Below are 26,198 nucleotides of genomic sequence, written 5' to 3' on the forward strand. Positions count from 1 at the left end.
GCACAACGATAGACCGCATGACTGTATCTGAGTCTGTGTCACATCGATACACATCGTATCTATCCATTGCAGGGATGACACGGTATAAATCACTGCACCGCACATCTCAGCCCCGGTGACATTTCTCTCCCTGCAGTCACTTTTAGGCCACACCCTCATGCATTGTTCTACTCCCGTCAGTCAAAAAGCGATCAACCAATAAAATACAAGCACCGCTCTAAGAGGCGTGTCAAAGGGGAGCGGCTATCCATGTTGCTGTCAATCACTTGTATCTGTAAGCCAATCCACGGACGTGGGCGGATTCCGCACGGCACTGCGTGCGTGGTGACGTCAGTAGCCACGCAGAGCGTAACGTGCGACGTGCTGGCGGCGGTGGTTGCCTGTGTGGCTCCCCGGGGGAGTGCAGAGGCCTGACCGGGCGGTGAGTGAGGTTTGAGAGGGTCCGGTATGAGGGTGGTGGTCTGGTGGAACGACTGAGGAGATTGTGGTTCTACCGTGGGAGGACGCGGTCGGGTGGAAGCGTTGGTAGTCGTCCCCCTATCCCTCACTCATCTCCATAGCAACGGGTTGGGGGCTGTTGTGTGAGGGGGGCATTGGTGAGGGGTATGAATGGGGGTCCTGGTTGTGGAAGGCGCCTCTGTTGTCAGTCCTGTACTTCTTCACTTAGTCTACCCCTCCCATTCATACCATGTCTGTGACTTCATGTGCTGGCACCTCACGGTGTGTGTATAGATTTTAGTACATACCTACCCTTACTGTATGTCATGTCTGTCTCATATGCGGCTTCTATAGTCTCCTAATATCTCAGCCGACCCCCTGTCACCTCGTCCGTCCTTATGATGCACAAGACATTTCATTAACAGTTGTCACTTATCTAAGGGGCACCCCAAAATCTTCTTTCAGGGAAGTAGCGATGTCACATATTGTATTGTTTCCCCTGAGATAAGCGGCAATTGAGCTGCTTATCTCTCTCCCTCAATTGACATAGCATGTCTGCTTATATGTATAGGGAGTCGGGGGAGATGCCTGCTGGGCTGATCACTGTATTGTGTCTGTGGTCTTAAAGGCTGTCAACGAGACATCCGGAGCTGTGGATGGGGACGAGCAGTTGTTCCTCCGATGGCTCGTCCCCATACACTATTATCATGTTGGCAGCGCCTCTCCCTGTTTACACACCAAGACCGAGTGTTCTATGACGCTTGTCTGCCCAATCATTGCCCAGTGTAAAACCCCCTTTACACCTGTGTCCATCATCTGTAAAATTCAAGGGATGGAATATAGTGATTATGAACCCGATGGTATGCGAAAGAGTGTGGGTATCAAGGGTAGTGGTCAGCGGGCACTAGGCAGATGGCCAAACTCATTTGGGTGCCACCAAGCAGGCAGAAAGCACAGCTCCCTTACAGATTGTTTGTAATATCATTTGAAGGACTTTAGGCGACCCAATGCTGGGATCTTGAGCTGTTGCAGAACTATAACTCCCAGCATCCTTCTGGGAGTCATAGTATTGCAACAGCTGGAGAGCCACACGTTGGAGACCACTGCTCAAATGCATATGGGAAAACTAGTGAATGCTGGGGTTCCCGTTTAGTGGCACAGCCCCTTCAAACAGTTGATCGACGGGGGTGCTCACAATCGGATCCCGATTGATCGTATCCTGAGGATAGGCCGTTCATATTACAGCACCGGATAACCCCTTCAAGTGTATCAAAGCGCTCGCCTGTAACAAGCCCTGCAGCTCTGTGAGCAGCAAATGATCAGGACAGGGTTTTTAGCTTCTGAATCCCCATAAGAATATTTCCAGTCACTGACAGCAAGCAGAAATCTTTAGAATGCTTCGGAAATGAAACAGAAAGCATGTTAGGATTTTGCAGAACTTTTTTCATTTTTACAATGATCTTTAGTTACAAAAAACTGTGGAAAGCCCCTTCATTAAATTGTACCTTCAGTTTCATTATTATAGAAATGAATTGTTTGTGTTTTTTTTTTTTAGAGTTTGGTAATCTGCTTATTTTTGATTTAGCGCTTTTGTTCGCTTTAGAAAGTATTTGGGCGACCTCCAGCCCCCACTTGGGGTTCTGCCGGAGAAATGCAGTTTTACATGGTACCCATTAAAATAAATGGATAACCCTGTAGGGCTATGTTTACACTGCCGTCAGGTCGACTGTCCCGGCAAGGATAGCGTAGCATGCCACGGTGGGCACCCAGACAAAACCCACTGTAAGTCTTTCGGATTCCGCCAGGAACTCTTTGTATTCGGCATACAACTGCGTCATGGCTCCTGTTATAAATGGATGCCGTGATGCAGGTGTGAACAGAGCCTAGTGGTCACTCCAATCTTACAGGGTGAGAGCTGCTCTTTCCTTCAGCTCTCCACTCGGCTAATAGAGAGCGGCCCCAAGCGTGTGTCCAAAGGGTTTCCCGTTAGTAGGATACAGCTGTATTATATGTCTCTGAGCGTGTGCCACGAATGTCACCTACTACATGACTATTTCACCTCCGTATCCTTCATTTCAGGTGTTTACAGGTGACATATCACATAGCGGACTGTATATCCCTCATGCGTCATCCTGTGACTGGGCCACCCAGAGGAGCGTACGCCATGTCATAGGAGCGCCCTCACCCCTTAGTTGTTGTCTTTCTCACCTGCACGATGAAATTCCGAGACCAGGTGAGCACCCTATCCGAGTGGTTTAAGGGCTGGAACGAGTGCGAGCAGACGGTGGCCCTTCTCTCCCTCCTGAAGAGGATCACCAGGACCCAGGCACGATTCCTACAGCTGTGCTTGGAGCACTCGCTGTCAGACTGCTCTGAGATTCACATCCTCGAGACAGAGGCCAACAGTGCTGGTGAGTGACCCCGGACACTGCCATGTGCTGCTGTAGAGACCTGTACAGGTGCAGCACGGAGCCAAGGCTGGGACCTTAAAGAGGCTTTGGTTTATATACAGTAAGAATCCTTTAATCTGACATCAACGGGACCTGATAGGCGCCAGATTTTCTGTATTTTCAGACTGTCGTAGTAAAGTGTAGAAAAAAACTCTAATAAAGAGTAGACAACGGAGTCTGCCATAAATGTGATTTCTAATCAGAGGGATTTCCTAATTGTTTTTTTTTCTGCTTCTCTATGAGGCCTCATTGAGACGGTTGTAACGCGGACACATTTTAATGTCCGTATTATGACAAGACCCGGAAACCAGGGGTCCGAATTTGGCAGCCGTATTGTAGGTGCTAAAATTCGCTGAATGGGCTAAATTCTTTATATTGTAGTGCTGGAAACGTGTGCCAGTTTATCAAACTGACCTGATGCCAGATTAAAGGAATCCCTACGGATAAGGAAAAGTTTTGCAACTTGCCAACATATGTGGAGTATTAAGAAACAAAGCAGCACAGCGATCACCCGAGTGTTTCTGCCGTTTCCTTTTCGCGATCAGTGCTCGGATCCCCACCGATCAAAGCTTCAGATATGTCAAAAGTTTTGTAAAAGCTTAGTTACACTTTAAGCCCAGAGTTTTGGTCTCCAGTTGTGGTGATTCTGTGAAGATCTGTGCGTTCTGACGATGTGCTAGGTGTCTGAAAATATATAGGTATGAGGAGATGATATGTACAAATAAAAAGAATAAAAATCATGGCAAAAGTGCAAAAATGATGCTGCTGCCCGAGGTGCAAAATATCCAGAACCCCTGACTGCGAAAGGACAACCCATTTTTTAGTTTTATAGCCTGTCAATCAGACAGGTTCTGAAAGTAAATACAGTGGGGTTTCGACCTCTGGGTCCCCCAGCGGTACCGAGTACCAGGGGCCCTTCGTTCCCGTTCTTGGCTGAAGAGCAGGACAAGGATATGCTATATCTCTCCAATAGACTAGAATTGGGTGGGCGTTGGAAATGGTCACATGACTACGTTCAGCTATACCCGATGCTCCCATTCAAGTGCGTCAAGACATGAATGGGGACTAAAGACACTCATTTTCGGGTACGGTGATGGTTTCAGAGGTTAGACCCCCCACCCCCACCTGTCCGGCAGGTTATGAAAGTAACAAAAAAGGGGATATTGCTGGACAAGCCCTGTGACTCTGAAGGCAGACAGACAGTCAGCGTGTTTACCTTGTACTGTAATGAAAATAATAGGGATGTGTTGGTGGCCGGAGGCTTCTTCTTATGTAATGACACAAACAAGACAGCAGGAGGAATACACAGCGCGCTGAAGATCTGTCCGGGATGTGAGAGCGTCGCATCTACACACGTTATAATGAGCAGCACTTACTGGTTTACTCTCGCTTTTACTTTATTTTTTAGAAGAGCTTGTCCACCCATGATGTTATATAAGGGGTCACTATATCCTTTATACTTCTGTGATATATATACAAACACTGACCACTATATCCTCTATACTGCTGATATATAGATCAGCCTGTGGCACTGCTGAGGTGTTATCAATGCGTCTTGGCATGGGGGCGATCACCCTGTGGCACTGCTGAGGTGTTATCAATGCGGCGTGGCATGGAGATGATCAGCCTGTGGCACTGCTGAGGTGGTATCAATGCGGCGTGGCATGGGGGCGATCAGCCTGTGGCACTGCTGAGGTGGTATCAATGCGGCGTGGCATGGGGGCGATCAGCCTGTGGCATTGCTGAGGTGTTATGGACGTCAGGTTGCTTTGATATCGGCTTTCAGCTCGTCTGCATTGTTGGGTCTGCTGTCTCATCTTCCTCTTGACAAAACCCTATAGATTCTCTATGGGGTTTAGGTCAGGCGAGTTTGCTGACCAATCAAGCGCAGTTATACTGTGGTTACTACACCAGGTATTGGCACTTTTGGCAGTGTGGGCAGGTGTGTAATAAATCTATATAATATGAGTTTCACTTTTTGAATTGAATTACTGAAATAAATAAACTTTTTGACGATATTCTAATTCATTGAGAAGGACGAGTATTTAGATGCTGATCACTATATCCTCTATATACTTTATATCCTTGTCTGCAGGGAATGTAGAATTCCCGGCCTCTCATGCATGTGCAGTAATATTTATCAGCACCATTTATAGCGGCCTCTTTTATTATTGGAATATTTTTACTCCTAAATGGCGCTATTGGCATAGTGGGAGTAGTTCTTCGCTCTATGCAAGTACAGTCAATCCTATATTTTAAAGCCGGTGATGTACAAAAGTGAATAGAGAACTTGATTAGTAATATTAATATATATATATTTTTTTTTTATATAATATTTTTTTCTCTTGTACTTATTTACAGCTCTCATTAGTCAATGGCACCAGGAGTCAAAAGAGAAAGTGATCTCCCTGCTGTTGTCCCATCTGCCTCTGCTGCAGCCCCGAAATACAGAAGCAAAATGCGAGTACATGAAACTGCTGCAAAAAGTGCTGGCGTACACCACCGAGAGCAACCTGTACATTGAAGAGAGCCGACAGCTCCTGTCCTATGCACTGATCCATCCGGCCACCACGCTGGATGATCGCAACTCTCTCGCACTGTGGCTTAACCATCTGGAAGAGCGACTGTCCACAGGGTACCTCCGGCATGGCACACACTTGCGACAGTGTTCTGACGAGTGGCAGAACCCAGGGGATTCCAGCATGGGAGAGTCTGGGCATAGTTGGCATGAAAAGCCAATGAGAGAAAATGGACTTATGCCCTTTCCTTCTTCCAGTTCGGTGCCCTCTTCCATCCAGAATGTGGGCAGTAGCACAGGTAGGAGCTATTTGGAAAACGCTGTGAGTACTATGTATATAACTGCTATCTGTCATACATCAATGAATTAGTCTTACCACAGTTAAAGATGACTGTCCTTGCTGTTATAAAGAACAGTACCTTAAAGGGGATGTCCAGTTTGGGGGCTGTTTTTTTTTTTTATACTGATGACCGATGCACAGGATAGGTTGTCCGTATATGATCGGTAGGGGTCCAACACTCATCCGCTGTTTCGCCTGCCATCAGGCACCGGAAACTGCAGTGGTTGGTGCAGAAGGCTCTGTGCACCGTATAGCGGCCATCCTGCGGTAGTGCAGCTCTGCTCCTATTCAAGTAAGTATGAGCAGAGCTGTGACCCAGTGTGACCGGGACCTTCCGTTATCGGCACGACCGCTGCATAGCTTCCAGCAGCTAATGGGTGCGGGGTCCAGGTGTTGTGCATAGGTCATAAGTATAAAAAATTGCTCCCAACATGGACAACCTCTATAAAGCAGAAGAAGGGAACGTGACTGGTTGGCTGCTTTGTTCTAGCTGGTTATTTTTCCAGCTAAAACCACTAATGGCGCGGTATGACCGTAAATACCTTGTACTAGTCCTGACATACGACGTTCTGTTTTGCAGCGCACTCCTGCCAAATGCACCCAAGCCCCTTGAAACGCTCCATGTCCTTGATTCCCACCTCCCAGCAGACGTCTAATGAATGGTTAGGGACAGAGGAGGCTGCCGGGCGTCCCGTCTTCCTCACCCCAGACCACGCACCCCTCTCCCCACAGAGCAGCGTGGCTTCCTCAGGCAGCGAGCAGACGGAGGAGTCCAGCTCTGGACGCAACACGTTTCACGAGGACGGGAGCGGGATGAAAGGTATTAAACGTGAAAAAAATGCCTCGCTGTGATGCCAATTTAGAGCTTTGCTATAATAACCTGTAACTGGCTACTTAATTGATGGTGACGAGTGTGATGATCGATGTGAGGGCAGGGAATTTCTGGGACCCATACAGCCAAAGATTGTGCCCCCCCCCCCCCTTCCATTACCGGGGGTTGACAATGGAAAGTGTGGCGCTCACGTTTGTACGCTATATACAGGAACTGATTGTTGAGTTACAGTGAACGGTGAGACCATGGAGCAGTCAGTGACCGGTTGATACCCTGGGTTTTATTGAATTCAAACCAAATGCTTCCCACTCTATGGCATACATTGGGATACGTCGCCTCGGGAATGGCCCTGGGGAAACTCCTGAAGCCACTGTTCATAAATAAACAGAGACGTCAGGAGTTTTCCCTGGGCCAAAGTCCACGGGCAGAGGGCTTGTGATGCTCTGCCTGAGGACTCCAGCATTGGGAAGCCCCTGACATTACTGTCCATATAGTGTTGTCAGGAGCGGTATACGTTTTTGGGTGGAATCACTCAGGATGGAATAGCAGAGTCTACTACACTATTCCATCCTTCAAAAAAAAAAAAAAAGGTATATCAACCCGACAGAGATCAAAAAGACATAATAGAGCCCTATGAACACATTCATTGTGTACGTCGGGAGCTTTTCCGAGATATAGAGGGCGCCTTAAGAGAAGGTGAAGCACTTGCGAAGATGTAAGGCGCACTTAGGGCTCTTTCAGGCGAGCGTGTATCTCGTCCGTGTGACACATGGACTCAGGTATTTCAAAGGGGCCGTTCACACGACCGTTGTTTCAACGGAGCTTGTGAAGGGTCCGTGAAAAAATAGGATGCAGTTTTCCCATCCGAGGTTAGCGACACTCGTCTGAATGTAGCCTACGGCTAAAAAAAGAAAGTGCCCATACTTACCATGCCACGCGTCTCTCTGACGTCCTGCAGCCCAGCCTGCTGGGATAACGTTTCATCTCATGTGACTGTGCCGGAGATTGGCTGCAGCGGTCACATGGGATAAAACGTCATCCCTGGATGCCGGACTGGACGCAAAAACACAGAGTTCTGGGTAAGTATAAGGTGTGTTTTTTTTATCGGAGTTGCAATTTTTTTGTGACAGAATCGCAGCGTTCCCGCTGCAAAAATAGCAACATCTGTTATTTGTTGCAGGTTTTACCTCCCATTGAATTCAATGGAGAAAACCCACAACAGAAAGCAGCGGTTCTGCAACATAAATTGACATGAGGATTAAAAAGCCGCACTGCAGGTCAATTTGTAAACGTTTTTTCAGCGCATTTTTTACGCAGCATGTGGATGAGATTTTGTTCAAATCTCATCCACTCTGCTGCTACTGTATTACACTGCAGATTTTCCACAATGAAATCTGTGTAGTGTTTCCGCCACGTGTGAACTGACCCTTACACATTTTGCTAAGGATTTGCAGCAAATTAACCCTTTGCATTGTAAAGGGTGAAATGCGTGGCAATCTTGCAACATAATAGGCATGCTGCTGATTTAACAATCGGCAGAATGCACTAAAGCCCATGAGGGGTTTTTTTCTGCTGCATGTGAATGGGGTTTTTGTTCACATGAGTTGTACTGTAATTTGTAGTGTATTTTCAGTGTGCAATAGGCACCAAAAATCGGAGACAAATCCACCATGTCTGAAGTGGTCTTCGGGTCTTATTCACACAGTACAGTCAAATCCCATTTTCTGCTACGACTTTTGCAGAATTGCTGCAAAAACTTGATTTGACTGCACTGTGTGAATATAGCCTAAAAGCACTGTTTTGGTTTTTTTTGGGGTTTTTTTTTCATGTTTTGTACCATTTTTTTTTTTTTTGCAATTTTTTAATCGAGGCATACATGAGGCAGCTGTGCCACGATTACGAAAATCGCGGCAAAAAAATGCGAGGCAAACGGAAAAAAGCCAACTTTAATTTTCTACAAGGGGGGTCTGGGGGCTTGTGAAGGGTGATGGGGCACTCGCCAGTCTTGCAGGGTCCAGTCGGCCGTGTAGAGAAGGACCTGCTGGTGGGCGGCTCTCTCCACACGGACCTTCTGCTTTCATGCAGCATCTTCCGCAACTGTAAGTCTCAGCGTTGGTTCCTTTCTCCAAGTGACTAACGTTGGGGCCCAGATAGAAATGTTCAATAAGAAGTGGTCGGGCCCCTTTCTTTCTGCATTGTGGCCGGGCCCCTGACTGCAGTACCAGCTGTACTGCCCTGATGGTGGCCCTGTGTGAGGGCCACAGTTCTATATTTCAGTAGGGGTGGTGAGAAGGATTGAAAAAAAATAAATGTGACCACTAATCCCTGTCCTGATGCCTCTCTTCGTCCACGGCATAGTTGTAAAGAGCAGATGGGCAGAAGTCTACTGTCCGCGGCATTTTGCTGACCTCTAGGGTTAGGCATCGGTGAAGTCTTGGTTTCAGGGTACTGGCACTTCCTGTAAACAAGGTAGAGATATGTTGTTTTCTTTTAAGGGGTTATCCATCACCGACAGCCCTTTTTGCGAGGTGAAAGTTGCCGCTGGCTAATTATGAAGTTTTACATGGCGGCTGTTCCAATGAATGGCCTTCCATGTAGACTGGTTGAGTTCGGCACCGTGCTGACCTCCAGTTCTCCAGCCATATTGGTGTATAAATGTTGTGTGTTGCCTGGGAGGTGCCGGTTTTTTGTTTTTTTTTTGTATTTTTATTCCACACATTTCTAATTAATAATTGTAGACACTTTTTACGGTTTCACATCTGCAGACGTCCCCACCTGGCTGAAGAGTTTACGTCTGCACAAATACGCATCTCTATTCTCTCAGATGAGCTATGAGGAAATGATGAGGCTGACGGAGCAGCACCTGGAATCGCAGGTAAGACGGCCACGCGTTCTTCCTTTATGCATACGTTGTATAGAGGAGTATAATGCGCTGCACCTCTTCAGGGTTTTATTCTAATACCCGGGGAAACCTTGTTGTATCTGAGGGATATTTCGGTCAGGTCTTTGTATGGACATGGATGGCACAGTGTCCCCAGCTATAATCCTGGTGGTTTCTACATTGGCCAAAACGCTGATCTTTGCGCTATAACCCCCTCTCTTAATATGACCGACATCAGGAAGATTTCTACAACACGTGCGGGCTCTGTTTACATCCCGTTTGAATCCTGGTAAAAGTCAGAAAACTTGTTTGTTTTTTTTTGTTTTTTTTTTTGCTGTATCGAAAAGTAGTAGCTGTAGTCGACTACACTTAAAGAGACTCTGTCACCACAATATAAGTGCCCTGTCTCCTACATATGGAGATCGGCGCTATAATGTAGGTGACAGTAATGCTTTTTATTTTTAAAAAAAAATATCTGTTTTCACCACTTTATTAGCGATTTTAGATTTATGCTAATTAGTTTCTTAATGCCCAAGTGGGCGTATTTTTACTTTAGACCAAGTGGGCGTTGTACAGGGGAGTGTATGACGCTGACCAATCAGTGACCAATCAGCGTCATGCGCTCCTCTCCATTCATTTACTCAGCGCATAGGGATCCTGCTAGATCGCTATGTGCTGTCTTATACTAACACATTAACAATACTGAAGTGTTTAGACAGTGAATAGACATTCCACGGGATGTCTATTCACAATCTCTGCACTTCGTTACTGTTTCTGTGGTAGTTACAGCAGAGGAAGCATAATCTCGCGAGATTACGCAGTAGATGACAGGTTACAATGAGATTACGCTTCCTCAGCTGTAACTACCACAGAAACAGTAACGAAGTGCAGGGATTGTGAATAGACATCCCGTGGAATGTCTATTCACTGTCTAAACACTTCAGTATTGTTAATGTGTTAGTATAAGACATCACATAAGGATCTAGCAGGATCCCTATGCTCTGAGTAAATGAATGGAGAGGAGTGCATGACACTGATTGGTCACTGATTGGTCAGCGTCATACACTCCTCTGTACAACGCCCACTTGGTCTAAAGTAAAAAATACGCCCACTTGGGCATTAAGCAACTCATTAGCATAAATCTAAAATTGCTGTCACCTACATTACAGCGCCGATCTCCTTATGTAGGAGGCAGGGCACTTATAATGTGGTGACAGAGCCTCTTTAACTATGCAGCAGCATTTCGCATAAAAAAAATAAAAATAAAAAATTGATACTGTTTAAATGGAAGTCTATGAGCAATGTATGCCAATGCCTATACAGAGGCGTACGTCAGGCAATATTGCCGACATCTGACGGAAGGTTCAAATGTGATGTGAGGAGCCTGAACCCAACCGACCAGCAGAATGAAGAAGCTGCAGCACTGCACTACCACACGCCCGACCCTTTGGTAACTGCAGTGGAGGGGCCCCTTTGTTCTGCTTACTGGACCCCCACACATTGTTGGCTTATCCCAAGGTCATTGTTAAGTCCTTGGAAAACGCTTTAAAGGGGTTGTCTGAGATGAAATGACTGTGTTAATGCTTGTAATTTTATTAAAGTTTACTTACATCTTCCAAAGTGGCCCCGTTTCCAGATCCCGCCGTGGGGTACTTGATGGGTGACGTCACTCTCTGACCGCTGTGTTGATCTTGAATTATTTTCATGGTATGCGACACGTCACTTGTGACCTGCCGTGTATGGGCTGTTCTGTTGTAACGCGCATGCGCGGCCCTTCTGTTATCGTGAGAACAGCAGGGAATGCGCATTTGCGTTACGGGCTGTACACCAGAACAGCCCGTACACGGCACGTCACAAGTGACGTGTCGTATACCCGGAAAATAATTCAAGATTAATAATTGACGTCACCTGTCAAGTTCCCCACGGCAGCATCTGGAAACGGGGCCACTTTGGAAAATGTAAGTATTTTACAAATGTATTTACTTTAATAAGTGACAAGCATTAACACATGACAAAAATAAAATAAGAAAGTATAGCCCACAGATTAGTCCATAGGATAACTGAATAGACTAAAGATGGCGGCAATCATGGGACCGCGTCCGGTAACACAATGTCCAGGTAAAAAAAAGTAAATTATTGAGGAGCAGAAGCTGTAAAGTATTTCTACCTACAGCAACATCTCACCATGTCTGCGAGGAGCAGATCTTAGGCCGGGTTCACACAGTTTTTTTTTGCAGGCAGAAAATCTGCCTCAAATTTCTGTTTGGAATTTTGAGGACGATTTTGCTCTGCCTGCACGCCGATTTTCGCGGCGTTTTTTGCCCACGGCCATTGTGCGCCGTGGGCAAAAAAATGCCATGAAATACGCTTTCTCTGCCTCCCATTGATGTCAATGGGAGGTCAGAGACCTAAACGCCTGAAGACAGGGCATGTCGCTTCTTTTTCCTGCGAGATGGTTTTCCGCTCGTGGGAAAAAAATGGCTCCGCCTTCCATTGAAATCAATAGGAGGCATTTTCGACCGTCTTTTGGCATGGTTTCTGAGTCAAAAAACGTTTTAAAAAAAACTCAGTGTGAACTTACCCTTACATTCTTCTCAGTCTCCTTTGTGTCTTTTTTCTTTTTTTTTTTTATATTTAACTTTAGTAATAACATCTCAGAGACAGGCGGCCAGTTTATAAATCATCTAGAGACAGTGAGTTCAGGCCCAGCGACGTAGTTGTTTATCATTATTTCACCATTAGTCCTATTCACGAAGCCCATGGATGTGTCCTCTGTGGCCCCAACACGTGTGTCCTGTAACCCTGTTGCTAATGGAATGCTGGGAGTCACATGATGTGTGTGTTGGGGGGAGTCACATGATGTGTGTGTGTGTTGGGGGGAGTCACATGGTGTGTGTGTGTGTGTGTTGGGGGGAGTCACATGATGCGTGTGTTGGGGGGAGTCACATGATGCGTGTGTTGGGGGGAGTCACATGATGCGTGTGTTGGGGGGAGTCACATGATGCGTGTGTTGGGGGGAGTCACATGATGCGTGTGTTGGGGGAGTCACATGATGCGTGTGTTGGGGGGAGTCACATGATGCGTGTGTTGGGGGGAGTCACATGATGCGTGTGTTGGGGGGAGTCACATGATGCGTGTGTTGGGGGGAGTCACATGATGCGTGTGTTGGGGGGAGTCACATGATGCGTGTGTTGGGGGGAGTCACATGATGCGTGTGTTGGGGGGAGTCACATGATGCGTGTGTTGGGGGGAGTCACATGATGCGTGTGTTGGGGGGAGTCACATGATGCGTGTGTTGGGGGGAGTCACATGATGCGTGTGTTGGGGGGAGTCACATGATGCGTGTGTTGGGGGGAGTCACATGATGCGTGTGTTGGGGGGAGTCACATGATGCGTGTGTTGGGGGGAGTCACATGATGCGTGTGTTGGGGGGAGTCACATGATGCGTGTGTTGGGGGGAGTCACATGATGCGTGTGTTGGGGGGAGTCACATGATGCGTGTGTTGGGGGGAGTCACATGATGCGTGTGTTGGGGGGAGTCACATGATGCGTGTGTTGGGGGGAGTCACATGATGCGTGTGTTGGGGGGAGTCACATGATGCGTGTGTTGGGGGGAGTCACATGATGCGTGTGTTGGGGGGAGTCACATGATGCGTGTGTTGGGGGGAGTCACATGATGCGTGTGTTGGGGGGAGTCACATGATGCGTGTGTTGGGGGGAGTCACATGATGCGTGTGTTGGGGGGAGTCACATGATGCGTGTGTTGGGGGGAGTCACATGATGCGTGTGTTGGGGGGAGTCACATGATGCGTGTGTTGGGGGGAGTCACATGATGCGTGTGTTGGGGGGAGTCACATGATGCGTGTGTTGGGGGGAGTCACATGATGCGTGTGTGTTGGGGGGAGTCACATGATGCGTGTGTGTTGGGGGGAGTCACATGATGCGTGTGTGTTGGGGGGGGAGTCACATGATGCGTGTGTGTTGGGGGGAGTCACATGATGCGTGTGTGTTGGGGGGGGAGTCACATGATGCGTGTGTGTTGGGGGGGGAGTCACATGATGCGTGTGTGTTGGGGGGGGAGTCACATGATGCGTGTGTGTTGGGGGGGGAGTCACATGATGCGTGTGTGTGGGGGGGGAGTCACATGATGCGTGTGTGTGGGGGGGGAGTCACATGATGCGTGTGTGTTGGGGGGGGAGTCACATGATGCGTGTGTGTTGGGGGGGAGTCACATGATGCGTGTGTGTTGGGGGGGGAGTCACATGATGCGTGTGTGTTGGGGGGGGGAGTCGCATGATGCGTGTGTGTTGGGGGGGGGAGTCGCATGATGCGTGTGTGTTGGGGGGGGAGTCGCATGATGCGTGTGTGTTGGGGGGGAGTCGCATGATGCGTGTGTGTTGGGGGGGAGTCGCATGATGCGTGTGTGTTGGGGGTGGAGTCGCATGATGCGTGTGTGTTGGGGGGAGTCGCATGATGTGCGTGTGCGTGTTGGGGGAGTCGCATGATGCGTGTGTGTTGGGGGTGGAGTCGCATGATGCGTGTGCGTGTTGGGGGGGAGTCGCATGATGTGCGTGTGCGTGTTGGGGGAGTCGCATGATGTGCGTGTGCGTGTTGGGGGAGTCGCATGATGTGTGTGTGCGTGTTGGGGGGGTGCAGAATTTGTTATCTGTGTATATTAGAAAACTATGATTTTCTTCTACAAATCAAATAAAAACTAGACCACTCCTTTAACCCGTTAGTGACCGGCCCATCGTGTTTCTACGTCGGTCACTAACGGGCCTTATTCCGATGCCATAGACTTTTTACGTCGCGGCATCGGAATAAGTAAGCAGAGCAGGGAGCTGTCAGATCTTCCTGCTAGAGGCAGCTGAGGGCTGGGGGCATCCCTGCTCTGCCGTGTGAGATCGATATCAGTATCGATCTCACACGTTTAACCCCTCAGATGCGGTGCGCAATAGCGAGCACCGCATCTGAGTGGTTTTGGAGAGAGGGAGGGAGCTCCCTCTCAGCCCACTGACACCCGGCAATACGATCGCCGAGTGTCTGTGTCTCCCATGGCAGCCGGGGGTCTAATATAGGCCCCCAGGTCTGCCTGTAATGAATGCCTGCTAGATCATGCCGGAGGCATGACCTAGCAGATGCCTGTCCGTGTTAAACGGACAGGCAGTAATACACTGCAATACAAAAGTATTGCAGTATATTACAATAGCGATCGGAGAATCGCATATTATAGTCCCCTAGTGGGACTAGTAAAAAAGTTTAATAAAGTTAATTTTAACCCAGCTTTTCCCCTTACAAAATGCTTTACTATTTAAAAAAAACAAAATAAAGTTACACATATTTGGTATCGCCGCGTCCGTAACGACCCCGACTATAAATCTATTACATTATTTAACCCGCACGGTGAACGCCGTAAAAAATATAAAAATTGCTGTTTTCTGTGAATCCTGACTTTAAAAAAATGTGATAAGTGATAAAAAAGTCGCATCTACTCCAAAATGGTACCAATAAAAACTACAAGTCTTCCCGCAAAAAAAAAGCCCTCATACAACCGCATCGGCGAAAAAATAAAAACGTTACGGCTCTTCAAATACGGAGACACAAAAACAAATAATTTTGAAAAAAAAAGGGTTTTTACTGTGTAAAAGTAGTAAAACATACAAAAACTATACAAATTTGGTATCGTTGCAATCGTAACAACCCGCTGAATAAAGTTATTGTGTTATTTATATCACACGGTAAACGGCGTAGATTTAAGACGCGAAAAAGAGTGGCGAAATTTCAGGTTTTTTTTCTATTTCCCCTCAAATAAAAGTTAATCAATAAATAATATGTCCCCCAAAATGGTGGTATTAAAAAATACAACTCGTCCCGCAAAAAACAAGACCTTATACAGCTATGTCGACGCAAAAATAAAAAGGTTATAGCTCTTGGAATGAGACGATGGAAAAACTTAAAAAATGGCTTGGTCATTAAGGTCTAAAATAGGCTGGTCATTAAGGGGTTAATGGGCTGAACTGCAGTACCAGGCACCACCACAACTGTATGTTCGCCGCCGGCACTCTAGCCGTTATAGGCCAAAGTTTTTCAACTATGGTAATTTCTTACCTCCAGGCCAAATCATGTGTCACACGCACTTACTGTGTTTGCTTTCTTCTAGAATGTTACTAAAGGGGCACGACACAAAATCGCTCTGAGCATCCAGAAGTTACGGGAGAGACCGAGTGTGCTTCGTTCGCTAGAGAAGGTAAGACCCCCTGATGCAGCAATAAATACCCATCTTCCAAGAGGTTTCCTTTAAGAACCTGCAGTTGCTTTCTAGCGGCCTTTTTCAAAGAACTGCTACATTGTGATGAACGGAGCCATATCCGCATTCACAGCAGCAACAAAGCGCGTGCTGACATGGCCGATCTCTAGAGACCGGTGCTGAGGAGCAATGCCGCGCTGCTTTTAAGATCTTTCCTAGAATCTCCTTTCAAATGACAACATTTCGGTTTCTCATTTGAGCGAGGCTTGGAATCCACTAATTGCTAACATTCCTTTGATAGGATATTCTAGAAGGAGGAAATGTACGTAATGCCCTTCAGGAGCTTCAACAGATTATTATTACTCCTATCAAGTACTACCGCCCCAATCAGACGGAGTCCATAAGTAGCGACCAGACTTCTCAACGCAGGTCAAATCCGGATTCTGCCAGCAAAGGCTCCAATGAGAATGAACCGCCCACGGGTCTGACAGCCGATGGCTTCCAGCAACAAAGTCCCCCGACCGGTGACTTGGAGACGTCGGTACCACCTTTAGCAGATGGCGACATCCCTGGACAACTTACAAGAGTATTGGGTAAAGGTGAGTGCGCCGTTGTCAGAACATTGCCGCGTATGTGTTCTCCTGCCCCGTCTGTATATGAGCTGACACTTTTCTCTCTGAGCAGTCTGCACACAGCTGTTGGTCTCCCGGCCGGATGAGGAGAATATAACCTGCTACCTGCAACTACTAGAGAAGTGCCTGACGCATGAGGTGAATAGACTTAATGACCGAGAAGACCTTTCTGATGGTGTTACTGACCTGTGACGTATAGCCAGCAGGTTTAGAACGCCAGATTAACCTTTTAAAGGGGCTGTTCCGATTTCACCAAAAGTTAAGATTCTGCACTTTTCGCAAAGATAATAAAAAAAAATATTGTGAAAACACGGAATATGGCCGTATTCACACAGGATGGATCTGAAGCTTGAAAGTTACACTGCACATACTTCCTGGAGCCCGCAGGGAATTACGCCCGAAAAAACGCACCAAATTGTTGTGCGGTTTTTTTGACGGAATCTTCACTGCAGAAAACAGTGTTTGGGGAGAAAAAAAAAAGTTTATACTTACGCCGTTCTCATAGCGATACTTTCTTCTGTTGACGTTCAGGCCAGCCTCCTGGGATGACGCCGCAGCCCATGTAACCGCTGCAGTCTATGATTGGCTGAAACGTCATCCCAGGAGGTGGGCAAGGATGAGAATAGGAGAAAGCGTCGCTATGGCAACAGAGAACGGGATAAGTATAAACTTGTTATCAATTTTCAACCAAATAAAGGGTGTTTTTGTTTTGTTTTTTTTTTTGTTGCGGTTTTCGTGGCGGATTTGCAGCTTTGCTGAAAAAAATCGGAACTTTTGCTATTTGATGCAGGTTTTACCTCCCCATTGAATTTTTGGGATTTAAAAATCTTAACGGTTGAATCTTAGAAAAGAATGGTCTAGAAAAATTCAGAATAAAATATCTGGAAGAACTGGTAGTCCAAGTTTGGTGTACTCATGTTTTTTAATTCTCTCTGCTCAGGAGGGGTTGATGGGGAGTATTAGCCTTCTAATGTTGTTGCGGTTGGGGTACTATTATGCATATAAAAACTTAAGAAAAAAAGTTCTGAATTTTTTAATTTACTTTCTGTATTCATTTCTCATGATTTTCAAGATCTCTGCTTATTGTCAATTAATAGGAACCTTGCTTACGGTCAGTGGATAAATAAATACTAGCGCTGATACACTGCACTGCAGGAGTAGGCAAACTTTTTTTGTATGGCATGCCGATACTAAAAACAAAAAAAAAATCAATGACTTACTCAGTGTGCCATGCACACCCGAAAGCCATAACGCAAACGGTTACCACGTATATGTGACATAAAACAATAATTCAGTTAATTAAACCTACTCAGACTTTCTTTACAAAGATGATCCATCTGTGGTGCACATGAGACTCCTGAACACCAGCGTGCACGTAGGAGAGACCGCGGCTACTGAACACCAGCTTGGGGGGTGCACATAGGAGAGACCTCAGCTACTGAACACTCCTATATGTACCTCCCAAGCTAGAGACCGCAGCTTCTGAACACCAGCTTGGGAGGTGCACGTAGGAGAGATCGCGGCTACTGAACACCAGCGTGGGGATGCATATAGGAGAGACCGCGGCTACTGAACACCAGCTTGGGAGGTGCACATAGGAGAGACTGCGGCTACTGAACACCAACTTGGGAGGTGCACATAGAAGAGACCGCGGCTACTGAACACAAGCCTGGGGGGTGCATATAGGAGAGACTGTGGCTACTGAACACCATCCTGGGGGGTGCACGCAGGAGAGACCGCAGCTACCAGCTTTTGCTAACATTTTCTTTTACGAAACGGCTACTAAACACCATCTTTGGCCAAGCACACAACGACGCTAGACACTGGAAGGGGGAAGTGTTCCAGCAAACCATGCCCCACTTGCCATCTGTGGCAGGGTTCCACAAGTTGCGGACCCCTGCTGTGCTGCGAAAAAAGACAGGCACCTGTGTGACCATCACATGAAGAGGACAGACTTTTTTTTTCCATTGAACGTAAACCTTGAATGTTCCTTATTGTATGACCGCAAGCAGAGATCTTAAAATTTGAGGAATTGATACAGAAAGTGTATGATGTAGTTAAGATATAAAGAAAAAGCATTATTTGCTGAAACCGTAATACCCCTTTAAAGAGGCTCTGTCACCACATTATAAGTGCCCTGTTTCCTACATAAGGAGATCGGCGCTATAATGTAGGTGACAGTAATGCTTTTTTATTTTTAAAAAACGATCTGTTTTCACCACTTTATTAGCATTTTAGATTTATGCTAATGAGTTGCTTAATGCCCAAGTGGGCGTGTTTTTACTTTAGACCAAGTGGGCGTTGTACAGGGGAGTGTATGACGCTGACCAATCAGTGACCAATCAGCCTCCTGCACTCCTCTCCATTCATTTACTCAGCGCATAGGGATCCTGCTAGATCCTTATGTGCTGTCTTATACGAACACATTAACAATACTGAAGTGTTTAGACAGTGAATAGACATTCCACGGGATGTCTATTCACAATCTCTGCACTTCGTTACTCTGTCTGTGGTAGTTACAGCAGAGGAAGCGTGATCTCGTTGTAACCTGTCATTTACAGCGAGATCTTGCGAGATTATGCAGTAGATGACAGGTTACAATTAGATTACGCTTCCTCTGCTGTAACTACCACAAACAGAGTAACGAAGTGCAGAGATTGGGAATAGACATCCCGAGGAATGTCTATTCACTGTCTAAACACTTCAGTATTGTTAATGTGTTAGTATAAGACAGCACATAAGGATCTAGCAGGATCCCTATGCGCTGAGTAATGGAGAGGAGTGCACGACGCTGATTGGTCACTGATTGGTCAGAGTCATACACTCCTCTGTACATCGCCCACTTGGTCTAAAGTAAAAATACGCCCACTTGGTCATTAAGCAACTCATTAGCATAAATGTAAAACGCTAATAAAGTGGTAAAAATATATTGTTTATTTAAATAAAAAGCATCACTGTCACCTACATTATAACGCCGATCTAATTATGTAGGAGACAGGGCACTTATAATGTGGTGACAGCCTCTTTAACTTTGTGCACATATATCTATATATCGTATTTACCCATAATTCCCTTTGTCTTCCCCTACCACAGGCATTTACAGAGACACAGAAGAAGAGAGCGCTCTCCTGGAAACAGCAGGTTCTGAAACTGCTCCGAACATTTCCCCGCAAGGCATTACTGGAAATGCAGGGGTACAGACAACAGAAGGGGTGCAGGTGGGCTGTATATGGGAGTTGTAGGGCGCAGGAAAGGGGGTTGGAATTTTTTTATTTTTTTTTAGGACGCAGCGGTTCAAATCTGTAAGGCACCAAATATTAGTAATTGTTTCCATAAGAGGAAGAGCAGGTCTAAATGGGGGAATTAGCCTACAACTATTATCTGCTTTAAGGAGTGCTGCTCTCTTGGGCCATGTTCACACATTGCGGTCATCTTGACGTTTTGGACACTATACTACAGCAAAAATACAGCGGTTTTTGCTTTGATTTTGCAAAAATTAGCGGAAAATGTGAACACAGCCTATTTTCATACAGGTCCTCTTTTATCTTTCTCTATAAACATCTGCCCACGTTGGCCATGAGACTTGCTCTGGTGGTAGAGGAGGAGTGGAGTGCTGCTTGGTATGATTTTAGCATACTGAGACCTTTCACAGTTTTCAAAATGAAAGCGTTCTAGATTATGGGCTTCGTATACATGGTGAGGTTCAAGCAAAAAGAGAATAACATCTGATTGGTAATTATTCAGAATCATACATGTTATAAGCAGGAGACACGCAGTAAGGCCGTCATTCTGATGTTCAAACACTAGGTGGCAGCACAGTTATATTAAATTTCCCATCTGTGGTCAGATTTGTGTCTGGTTTCACTTCTAGGTTTGAGAAGACAGGAAAGTTACAAGGGGTTTTTGGGGTATTTAAAAAACACGCTTATAAAGCTCCGGCTCTGTTTAAACCACGTTTGGCCAATATGTCTGACGTATGTGCCTGTGTGACAAAAACATATACTCCAATGTTCCCATAGGTTTCAGTGGGGGCAAACGCATGCCAAAAGCGTCCTTTGGCATATATCCTGGTTCACATCTGGATACAGTTTATTTGAAGGTGCAGAATAACATGTGTACGTGCAGACAGATTCAAGCATAAGACATCTGTTTACTCTACTGTAGAGGCCAAATAGTGTGAACAGAGCTCAATACTGGAGACGTATTTTTGGGGAATTGCCTAAATACAGATGGTGAGGCTTAGACCATTATAATTTATCATGAGCTAATTACTGGTGTTCTTATCTTTACAGCTGGGCATTTGCTTCAAATTCCCTCCCCATAGCTGGATCTGTGGGGCCATCCTTGGCACGAAGAGGGCAGCGCCCATTTCAGATGCCCCCAAGGGCTGTACCACCTTCCCGAATTGGTGTAATGAGTCCTGGGTCAATTGGCTCCGTCTCTCCACGACATGCACTTACCAGTCAAAGCACTGGGAGCCAGGGCCGACAAGTGAGTAGACGGGACTTTTAAACTCTGTGGGAGATTGTTGAGGAATAGACCAGAAAATGCAACATGTTGTTTATTGTAGAATCTATGGTTTGCCAATCCTGGGGGAAGTAACAGTATGCCATGCCAGAGTCACAGCTCCGTGCAGCGCACCCACTCGTTACCCGTGCACACGTCTCCGCAGAGCATCCTCAAGTTTCCTCCTGGTATGTACAGCTTTTATATAATGCTCCATATTCGGCTCATTAAAAGACTGTATACAATGGACTGTATACAATGGACTGTATACAATGGACTGTATACAATGGACTGTAAACTCTGGTTTATATTCTGTAAACTCCATTTTTAAAGGCATCTTCTTCTTGTTCATAGATTGCCAGGTACCTGTGGCAGATCTGGAGATTAATCCCCGGCTGGAGTCTTTATGCCTGAGTATGACCGAGCATGCGCTGGAGGGTAAGGCCACATACAGCACGACAATAGGACGGTGCTCTAATATTACCATTGTGTTGTGTCTAATATTATTATTACGGGCCCCGCCGTTTACCCTTTCCACATGGGGACTCTTCCTGTTTCCATAGTTTTAAAGCCGTGGTCTTCAACCAGTGGCAAACCAGCTGTTGTGAAACTACAACCTCCAGCATGCCCTGACAGCCTGCAGCCGCTGGTGTAGTTTTGGAAAGCCAAAGGTTTGAGACCACCTGTATAATGGGATGCAGGGAAGTCTCGTCCGGCGACTCAGGATGGAGAGGGGCACATGTGAACGGTTTCCTGTCCCCGTCATTGGAAGGCTGTTCACTTGGATCCGTTTACGTGCTGTTTAATATGATGCCCCTATGGACAGAACTTCCTTTTATCCCATTTAAAAAAAACAAAAATCATATAATTTTCTTTCCTGCAGAGGGTACAGACAAGACATCGACAATTTGACAACTCGCTGGTTGAACCCTTCTCTACAAGGGACTGCAGATTCTAGACCTTCCCATGACCGCGGCCAGGGAAGTGACAAAGCTTTCCCACGATACCCCCCTGAGACCATCACTACATCGTCCACCCACTGCGTTCTAATACTCGTTTCAGCTTTCATAACTTTTTAACTTTGGTTTAATCTCCAAATACACCCTGCACCGCTAAGCATTCATGTTGAGGAAGGAGCTTTTTCTGTCTATACGTGATTACCGTGACGTGGTAACATGGGAGGGGAGCTTAACGAAGAGTCTTTTTCTGGTGCACACACTTACATTCGCCAGGCACTCGGAAGGGTTCACCATGGCAGAGGGCCTGGTTGTGGTGAGCAGGAAGGAGCAGGACTATGCCAAGACATGCAAAAAGCCAGGAGCTCCAGAGAAGGAACCTCTGCCAGGCAAACACGCTAAGGAACAGCAACTGTTCCCACTGCAAGGACTGGCGCCTATCAGACGGGGTGCTGCTCTGCGCGGTCACTTGTCTACAGCCGACCGGGAAGGAGCGCAGGGACGTAACGGCGGACGTGTACACGATCAGGGCAGAGTACGAGATTTGCCGAGCAAGACGTCCCAGTGTTTATAGTGTGGCCTACTCGTAATGCCAGTCCGTTTCTGCATGCGAGGATAGCACGTGTGTTCCGTGTGCAGAACAATAGACTGTTCCACTCCGCGGAGTGTGTGGTGGTGCTACCCTTTATTAAATGACACAACCTACTGTTATCTACTCGGGTCCGCTGCCCGCACCTATACGAGTAATCCTTGCGAACGACCGTCTCATCTGATCCATATCGCCTCCCTCCTCCTGCAGCGGCGGACTCGAAGCTGCCCCTGTGCCACACGCGGAGCGTGGAGGTAAAGAGCTGGGCAACGCTGCCAGGACCGCCCGTGGCCACCTTCTCCAAAGTATTTTCAGAATAGCGCTAACTATTTATTTCTAACATAGAAACACGGCTCCTTTTCTGATAGAAGACAAAATTGTTATTTTAGATACATTTTATTATGAATAACTTTTGTTATGACTATGGCTGGTAACCATGAGTACAAATTATTAAAAGAAAATCTAAAAATATGGCCGCTGCGTCATGTGGTGTGGCCGCGGTGAATGTTTCATCTGTATGTTCTCTTAAAGTGACACTGCGCCTTTTAACACCAGGTCATTTTCAGGTCCAAAATTCGGTGATGATTCTTAATATGTCTTTAGAGGGGTTGGAGTCCAGTTTTTCTGTTAGAGGTCGAAATTCCCTGCATAGATAGTTGACTCCTCGGCGCCATAGTCTGTACACTTGCCAGCGCTGTAAATGGACGGCACAGTGATGATGCGGGCACACAAGTTGTACCCATGTCGCCACCCTCAGCAGAACGGCTGCAAGTGTCATCTCCAACTTTAGTTGTTTAACCCCTTCCCGCCGCAGCCATTTTTCAGATTTTCGTTTTTTCCTCCCCACCTTCCAAAAGCCATAACGTCTTTATTTTTCCGTCTATATAGTCCTATGAGGGCTTGATTTTTGCGGGACGAGTTGTAGTTTTTTCGTAGCACCATTTATTTTGCCGTATAATTTACTGGGAAACGGAAAAAATTATTTGTGCGGTAGAAAATGGAAAAAAACGATTCCTCCATGTTTTTTACGTACCGTTTTTATTGAATTCACTGCAATTAAAACAACATGTTACCTTTTATTCTGCGGGTCAATACGATTACGGCGATAACAAATAAATATAGTTTTTTTCTATATTTTACTACTTTTACAAGTAAAAACCTAAGTGTAAAAAATGTATTTTGTGTCGCCAAATTCAGAGATCCATAACTTTTTTTTTTTTTTTCGTCGATTTTAAGCGGTATGAGGGCTTATTTTTTGCGGGATAAGCTGTCGTTTTTAATAATACCATTTTGGGGTACATGCGACGGTTTGATCACTTTTTTTTTTATTTCTTGTTTTGCGGGAGATGAGCTGAGCAAAAAATAGGGAATCTGCCGTTTTACATATATTTTTTTTTTTACGGCGTTCACCGTGCGGGTTAAATGATGATATATTGTGATAGTTCAGACTTTTACGGACGCGGCGATACCAATTATGTTTGTTCATTCTTTTTTAATATGCTCTAGGGGGGAAAAGGTGTTTTTTTTTGTTTTTTTTTTTACTTTTAATTTAATTATTTTTTTTTACATAAAAAAAAAAAGTAAAAATTTTTGTGTTTTTTTTTTATTAGTCCCCCTAGGGGACTTCAACCAGCGATAGTTAGATCGCTTGCACGATATACTGCAATACTAATGTATTGCAGTATATCGTGATTCTGACAGTTCGGAGGCAGCGCTTAATAGGTGCACAAAGATGGCGGACCTGCAGGGCTTCATTAGGTCCCCAGGCAGCCATAGCATCCATTGCCCCCCACGATTGCGTTGCGGGGGGTGCGATGAGCTGTTAGAGGCGGTCGCCCCCCTCATTCTGACGTTTTAAATGCGGTCAGTATTGACCGCAGCATTTAACAAGTTAAATGAGCGGGATCGAGCGGGATGCCGCTCGTTACTCTGAAGTGTCGGCTGTAACAAACAGCCGACACCGGCATCGTATGGAGCGGGTTCACTCTGTGAGTCCGTCCCCTACTTCCCCTACCCGACTTTGGCGTATGGATACGTCAAATGTCGGGAAGGGGTTAACAATAGACTGCGGCATCAAAGTGTTGAAAACAAAGAGAAATTACTCCCTATCACAGACCCCCGTGAAGTGATCGCGGGGGCTGACGGTTAAATATGACATCCAAAGGCCTAAAAAAGGTGACCATGGCTGCCAGATGTGTCTTCCTATTAGGCCATGCCTGTCAGTTTTTCACCGACCGCACAAAATGTCATTTATTTGCTACCCCCCCCCCCCCCCCCCCAAAATAAAAGTTAAACACTAAGATCTATGTACCTCTAAATGGTTTTAGTGAGTAATACAACTCGTCACACAAAAAAGAAGCCCTCATATATGTATGTGAAACGAAAAAAAAAAAAAAAATGATGGCTATTGGAACTCAATGAGGCCAAACAAACAAAATCCCTGCCTCCTCGCTGCAGTCACCACTAGGAGGCGCTGATTGCATTCTGTTGTGAGTTAAAGGTATAAATAGTATGCCTAAGCTCCCCCTAGTGGTGGCAGCGGGCAGTTAGAAATGTATTACGTCTTATGTAGAGCATTTGGAGCTCTGTATTCGAAAAACGTTTCTGCGAGCGCTATAAAGGTATACAAGAAATGTCTGTGCAGAATATTGGACCTATTTAGATGAAATAACGTTTAAGGGTGGACATTCACTTTACAGCAAAGCTACAATATCGCTCTGCAGATTAAATATAATGAATCCTTCTGTATTGATCTTGAATCACATTGTGTTCCTCTCTAGTCACATCCAGAGCAGTATTCAATGTTGCTGTTTTGAGTCCATCAGCATGGTTCTGACAGTTGTAGCTTAAAGGGATTGTCCAGGTTGGGGGCCTGATTTTATACTGATGACCTATCCACAGAATAGGTAATCAGTATATGATCGGTAGGGGGCTGACACCCGGACCCTGCACCTACCAACTGTTCCGGGTACCAAAAGCTATGCAGGGGTCGGTGCCGAAAGTAGAAGGCTTTGACCCCTGTATTGCAGCCTTGCTGGGTTACTGCACCTCTGTTCCTATTCACTTGAACCAGATGCTCGGAGATGTGGGTCAGACGGCCATCTACTAGTCTGTAACATTCACCTACATGTAAAGAAGGAAGGGGATTCAATAACTCAGCAGATTTGCAGGTCTGTGAATCCCGGGTGACGGCCCCTATGGATGCAAAATGAAAACCGTACCCATAAAGGTCAGTCTGTAAACATCATCCGGCGTCTGGCTTGTGTTCCTGGATTGTAATCCGATCAAACGACCCATCAGACTAGTCATTAGCGGCAGCGTCTTGTGTCGCACTCCATAGACGTCAGACCTGGAAACACGGTGACAAATCTCTCCTTAAGTGTGAATGGGCAGCACGGTAACGGTCACTGCAGAGTTGTCATGATGTCTGCGCTCAGATCAGACCGCCATCCACAGCCGCCGTAGTGAAGAGCTAGAGATTACATCGCACGTCTAGACACTATTAGTTTGGAATCCCATTAGTCTGTGCTGAGTGTTTTTTATATTGTCTTATGCAATAATAGAATCATACAGAAATGATATGTTAATCAGGGGTCAGTCTTGCTGCATATTTACTCCGGAGTGTTTTTCAAGCAGGAAAATGAGAGCCTGGAGAAGATTACGAATATGTGAGAATGACCTGGCCTAAAAGTTGATGCTCTCACCACGTTACTTATATGGTGGAGGATCTGACATCTAATGAACATGCAGTTAGACATGGTGACCACAAGGGGCAGTGTTATTTTTAAATCCGAAAGTTTTCTGAACCC

The 26,198-nt window shown here is 46.1% G+C and overlaps 1 protein-coding gene across 4 annotated transcripts; it reads left to right on the top strand.

The window, feature by feature from the left end:
* Nucleotides 1-321: 321 nt before the first annotated feature.
* SAMD4B (sterile alpha motif domain containing 4B) lies at nt 322-22,858 on the top strand. 4 transcript variants are annotated; one of them, XM_075836296.1, is made up of 13 exons: nt 322-421; nt 2,518-2,849; nt 5,250-5,705; nt 6,327-6,566; nt 9,317-9,453; nt 15,620-15,706; nt 16,008-16,305; nt 16,391-16,476; nt 19,432-19,556; nt 20,631-20,829; nt 20,909-21,032; nt 21,199-21,282; nt 21,728-22,858. In XM_075836296.1, exons 2-13 carry the CDS (start codon nt 2,654-2,656, stop codon nt 21,754-21,756), a joined length of 2,061 nt encoding a protein of 686 aa, XP_075692411.1. In that variant the 5' UTR covers nt 322-421; nt 2,518-2,653; the 3' UTR covers nt 21,757-22,858. The 4 variants fall into 4 exon arrangements, with proteins under 4 accessions (XP_075692411.1, XP_075692413.1, XP_075692414.1 ...); XM_075836298.1 differs by having other exon boundaries at nt 19,432-19,532; XM_075836299.1 differs by having other exon boundaries at nt 9,344-9,453.
* The last annotated feature ends 3,340 nt before the right edge of the window (nt 22,859-26,198 follow it).

This window comes from Rhinoderma darwinii, chromosome 8, assembly GCF_050947455.1.
Source record: "Rhinoderma darwinii isolate aRhiDar2 chromosome 8, aRhiDar2.hap1, whole genome shotgun sequence".
Taxonomy (NCBI): Eukaryota; Metazoa; Chordata; class Amphibia; order Anura; family Rhinodermatidae; genus Rhinoderma; species Rhinoderma darwinii.

Coding starts and splice junctions, on each gene's coding strand:
- SAMD4B (XM_075836296.1), top strand. CDS start 2,654: ATGAAATTCCGAGACCAGGTGAGCACCCTATCCGAGTGGTTTAAGGGC. Junction 2,850..5,249: donor GACAGAGGCCAACAGTGCTG/GTGAGTGACCCC, acceptor ACTTATTTACAG/CTCTCATTAGTCAATGGCAC. Junction 15,707..16,007: donor TGCTTCGTTCGCTAGAGAAG/GTAAGACCCCCT, acceptor TTCCTTTGATAG/GATATTCTAGAAGGAGGAAA.